General features: G+C 37.2%; 1 protein-coding gene across 1 annotated transcript; it reads left to right on the top strand.

Moving 5' to 3' along the window:
* The first annotated feature begins 366 nt into the window (after nucleotides 1-366).
* Nucleotides 367-5,068, top strand: lysmd4 (LysM, putative peptidoglycan-binding, domain containing 4). Its single transcript, XM_030731857.1, has 3 exons — nucleotides 367-427; nucleotides 2,716-2,993; nucleotides 3,083-5,068. The coding sequence occupies exons 2-3, from the start codon at nucleotides 2,730-2,732 to the stop codon at nucleotides 3,632-3,634; spliced, it is 816 nt and encodes a 271-aa protein (XP_030587717.1). The 5' UTR covers nucleotides 367-427; nucleotides 2,716-2,729; the 3' UTR covers nucleotides 3,635-5,068.
* The last annotated feature ends 269 nt before the right edge of the window (nucleotides 5,069-5,337 follow it).

The following is a 5,337-nucleotide window of genomic DNA, read 5'->3' as shown; positions in this document are numbered from 1 at the left end:
CCTCTGTAAATTTGGTCAATGTTTTGACAAAACAGCAAGCATGAGAAGACCCTGGTGCATTTACTGTATGTTTATTGAGATAAAAAAAAAAAAACTAAACTGGAACAAGCAAAAAGACAGTTTGAAATTAACTGAAACTAAGCTGAATTGAAAACAAAAATAAACAAAACAAAATAACAACAAAAAATATAAATTAAAAGAACTATATTAATTCTTCATAATACTCAGTGCCTTCAACATTTAATAGATTTTGAAAGCAGTTTTCTAGAGATGAACTTGTTGTTAGCGGACCACATCTCGGGTGGCGCTGTTTGCATTTATGCCAACGTGTTTTACAGTGCGACGAAGAAGAAATGTTAGCCAGTATTTACCTTTATCGGATTGGTAGAGGGAGTTTGGGAAGCAAGGTTCATGGAGTTTGGATAAGGTAATTGAACAGAAACAATGCAGTCTAGGTTTTAAAAGTCAGTGAAAGTGTACTTCCTCTGGTGTTTAGTCTCCAACAAATGACCCTGTTGGAATTACAGTAGAAGTAAACCTGGCTGGCTTGGTTTTTGTCGCGTTGCCGATAGTTGCTGAAAACAAGCCGAACTCCTCAAGCTAACCTGCTAGCGTTAGCTCGTAATAGCTCAAGTTACTGCTGCTTTCAAGTGCTCATACTGAGCTCCGTCCTTCGGAAATACGGTTTTTTTTTTTTTAGTATATGAAATTAATGCTTTCTCCCAGGTGGGAGTTACAGTTTTATTTACAGAGTGTATCTAAATTGTCCAAATTATCATGTCTAAAAGTTTTGTTAGTTGTAATATATATGTTTTTAAAATTCCGGCTGTACACGTGATGTAGGCTGCCTAATGTTAAATAAAATGTACGTTTTTAAACCTGCGGTATGTACAAGTTAGTGGTTGTAACTTCTGCAGTAGGTGTCTTTGATTTATCATTCAGAGTGAGTTTATGAACTCTTGTTTTGTTTGTTTATCACTGTGTGAGACTTACAAATGTGTTTTTTGGGGGGTTTTTTTAATGTCAGTGGAAGCATGGCGGTAACAACGCGTTTCAGCCCTTGATTATATAGATTTATTTTGGATACACAAGTAATTACTAGTAGTGAGTAGAATAAAATTCTGTTGTTCTCTAATAAACCCACTGAAACGCTCCAATGAACGCATCTGTGGTGGCCGCACACTCACTTTTAGTTCGCAAAAGGAAAAACCTTGTTTAAAAAAAAAAAAAAAGTTTGGGTTTTTTTGCTCGCCTTCAAGGGAAGGCTTTTAGCTTTTTCTTGGTATTTGTACTCCCTACATCACAAGAGAGGGGTGCATTTTTGGCATTTAACAGTTGGACAGCCTTATGTGGTCCCAAGGGGCCACATGAGAAACTTGGACTGGTGTGGAGGGTTTCACCACTAAGCAATTCTGAATCAGTTCTGCTCAATATTAATTTTATCTCTTTATAAGCTTATTGGTGCTGCTCTCCACAATAGTTTCAGTTTCAGGATGGATCAATATTTGATGGCTTTCAGTTCAGTTTCATTTATATAGCACCAAATTACAACAGCGGTCACCTCAAGGTGCTTTATATTGTAAGGTAAAGACCCTACAAGCAATTGGAAGACCCCCTGTGAGCAAGCACTTGGCAACAGCTGGAAGGAAGAACTCTTTAGATAGGAAGAAACCTCCAGCAGAACCAGGCTCAGAGGAGCAGCCATCTACACTTTCGTAGTTCATATTAGCCTAATACAGCAGCATACAAAAGTTTAACCTTGTGTTGTGGACAGATCATCTCAGACGCTCTCTTGGCTGAAGTTTGGTTTCATTTCGATTACTTTTTCCTACCATATTGTGCCATTTGTCCATTGGGGACCCTCAACATAGACTTTTGAGAACAGTATAACCCTTGTCCTACATCTTCGCTGTGCTAATATGTTTATATTAGCCCAACTTCTGTAAAAGTCCAAACATCTCTGATATTTAGTTTTCCATCTTCGTTTACATCCAAAGTGGTATTAAAGTTGTACATTTAAATTTTTTAGAAATCCTTTAGTCAGAATATGATATATCATCTGTAGATAGAGACTATTAATATCCAGCCTTATTTAAAACCTGGGAGAACACACTAGTTATTTACACTTCCCACCAAAAATATTGGAACAGTGAGGCCAATCCCTTTATTTTTGCTGTAGACTGAAAACATTTGGGTTTGACATTAAAAGATGAGTATGAGACAAAAGATCAACATCCCAGCTTTCATTTCCAGGTATTTATATTTCAGAAGATAGCATCTTTTGTCTTCTGGAGGGGGGTGTATTTACTCATTTACACTCTGCCTGCCACCAATTAGATCAACTGGTTGGCGTGTTTGTGGCGTTCCAGACGTGTGGCCAAAAGGGAAGTTGCAACATCAGAACATACTTTTAACATTTTCATATATCTGCTGTTATACATGTCAATACAGATAGAAGGGCAATTAATAATATTGCTTGGGCAATGAAAACACATCACAGTTGCACTTTTTTTTTTTTTTCTTTTATTACATATCCCAACTCTTTAATTTGCATATTTAATTGTAAATTACAAAACATATTTATACAGAATTAGTTTAAACCAAAGTTATATGGGACGTATGTTCAATCTACTGTGTAAGTACAACTGTACAACATAACGCTAAACCAATTGTTTAAAAAATGTCTAAATATTAGTTGTGTGCTTGCATTTACAGGTTTGTGTTTAATTATGTGGCGGGGAGAGAATGGTCCACAGGCTTTCCAGGCCCCGGTGGATGTTCACGCCAGTGCAGATGGCCAGGTGTATATGTTCAGGAGGAAAACAAATGAATGTGCTGCATCTTCAGAAGATGAGGAACTCAGTGTCATGGAGTTGAGACCACGGTCTTTCCAGGACCAGAAGGAGGACAGACTTAAGAATGTCCAGCTGCTGGAGCGGGAAGTGTTGGATGATGATAATCTCAACAAGCTTGCACTGCAGTATGGCTGCAAGGTAACAGTTTTTCAAAGCTACAGATGTTTTCGTGACATTCTTTTTCTTCAAGTGTTAATATTAGTGCATCTTTATCCCTTTTTCAACAGGTAGCCGATATAAAGCGGGTGAACAACCTTATGCAGGAACAAGATCTGTTTGCACTGAAATCCATCAAAATACCAGTTCAGAAACACAGCTTTTTAACTGAGACTTTCTCAAACCCAGATGATCCTCAAGAAGGGATGCACCATGCATCTCAGACACCAGTGAAGCCTCAGAACAGAGCAAGAGCCCAGCCACATATACAAGAGGCCACGGACTTTCTAATGGAGATAGATAACGATACTGACAAACTCATTCAAACCACAGTTGATCAAGATGAGGATTTTTTGGATAACTCACAGAAACCACAGTTTGGTTTCAAAGGACAGCGTCTGACCAGTCATGGTGCCGACTGGGGAATCAACTGGTGGAACGCTGTAGTTGCCATGCTCCTCATAGGCATTGTTCTGCCATTATTTTATGTGATTTATTTCAAAACCAAAAAAGATAGCGGAAGTGGTGCTTTACAGCCAACCAACATATCAAATGCCTCAGAAACAAGCTTCAGCACGAGAGGGCATAAGGTTTTTCAAGAACCAGGACAGTGGAGGCCTTGATTTCAGAAAACCTGAAACATCTTTTAAGACTTTTCTCTTTGTGGTCTTGGAATTGGGTGTAGATTACAATGGTGCGATGTCTTTCAACGTTTTAACTCAGTGCAATGTCTACCTTCATGTGAAATATCTGCATACTGTTCTAATTTATATCACAGTTTAGGGCACCAGCAATTTATAATTTTTTTTTTTGTGTAAAATTTGTTTTCACAAAAAATTACTTTTCCTTTTTAATTTATCACAGTTCCTCAGGCGCTTCACTAATTTTGAACAGTTATTATATCCACTGTGAACATAATCATATGATAAAGCTTGAACATTAATTACAATAATACAAAGAATTTCTCAGAGGAAAAACTGTCACAGTCTGCTTTTACACCACTGGATGAGGCTGCAGTCTCAGAAACCAATGCTCAGGTGCCTTAAACCTGCATTCTTTTTAATGTCCAGCAGGGGGCAACTCCTAGTCGCAAAAAGAAGACCGAATGGTTAGAAGTTTATGGGAAAATTACCCTCCTGCTCACTTGATTATTACCTCAGTGGACACTTTCTAATGAGTTTATGGTCTCAATCACTAATTGCAAATCTAGAATAATAATAATATAAAAAGTATGATGTAGCTACATGTAGTGTCCTCTGTTTCTTGCTCAGATCCATCACTCGGTAGTTCAGCATTAAGTATTTTCTAAGAGACATTCTTCAGTTGGCTGTTCAGTTTCGATGCATTGTTTAAAGCATTAGCTAAGAAGCTTCATCCAAATATGTACACGTCTGGGTTCAGAATACCAACATGACAAATCTTCAACAGGTTTGCAATACGTAGACGATATCATGGTGAGAATGTTGAGTCTGTGGTTATCAGCATCAGGATGTTGTCATACTGGTGTCATATATTTTATGGCATAGTATGGACTAGTCACAATTAGTGTAACATTTTTAAGCTTTTACCATAAACCGTAGAAGGGTCAGCTGTATTATTACATATGGCCTAAGCATTATATGTGTGTGTGTTCTCATTTAATCTTTGTATCTGTTGTCATTGTTTAGTTCTTGGCATGCAGCTTATGCCTTTTTTCCTAGTATTGCTTGTGCCAAAAGTGTGAATTTGTTTACATTAACAGTATAGTGCAATATACTTTGTGTGAGCTCATTTAACATTAACAGTTTTTACAGAACAGACTGCCTGATTTATCTGCCTTATTAAGTGCCTCAAACCTTCATTGTCAAGTTTTTAATTGTCTTTGCAGGCGTTCACCATGGAAGGGTGATGAATTTGCATGGCTTATGCACATTTTAATAGATTTATTTTTAATTTAATGAAACTGGACAAAAGTATTGAATATATTTTTGATGCATTTTTAAGTCAATTTGATGGAAAACTGACAGGTGTGCAAGACTTTATTTTTGCATGTTCCAGTGTTTGAGTACAAGATTGTAAGTGTGACTGTCTATAAAGTATACTCTTACATGGTGATGGTTTGGACTGAAGAATTATTTTATTGTATTTGTCTATGTGTAATAAGATTATACACATACAGCCATACAGAGATACACAACACGCTGAGGACAGACTTGCCAACATTGATAGTTTGTTAGATAGATTGTTGATGTAGTCAGAGAAACAAAAATAGTTGCAGTACCACCATGTATCAAAAGATGGCAGCATGCACTAGAATCCACTAAAGAAGATCAATTCTTAACAGCTG

This window comes from Archocentrus centrarchus, chromosome 6, assembly GCF_007364275.1.
Source record: "Archocentrus centrarchus isolate MPI-CPG fArcCen1 chromosome 6, fArcCen1, whole genome shotgun sequence".
In the NCBI taxonomy this organism is placed as follows: domain Eukaryota; kingdom Metazoa; phylum Chordata; class Actinopteri; order Cichliformes; family Cichlidae; genus Archocentrus; species Archocentrus centrarchus.
This window is presented reverse-complemented; position numbering and strand designations above follow the sequence as displayed.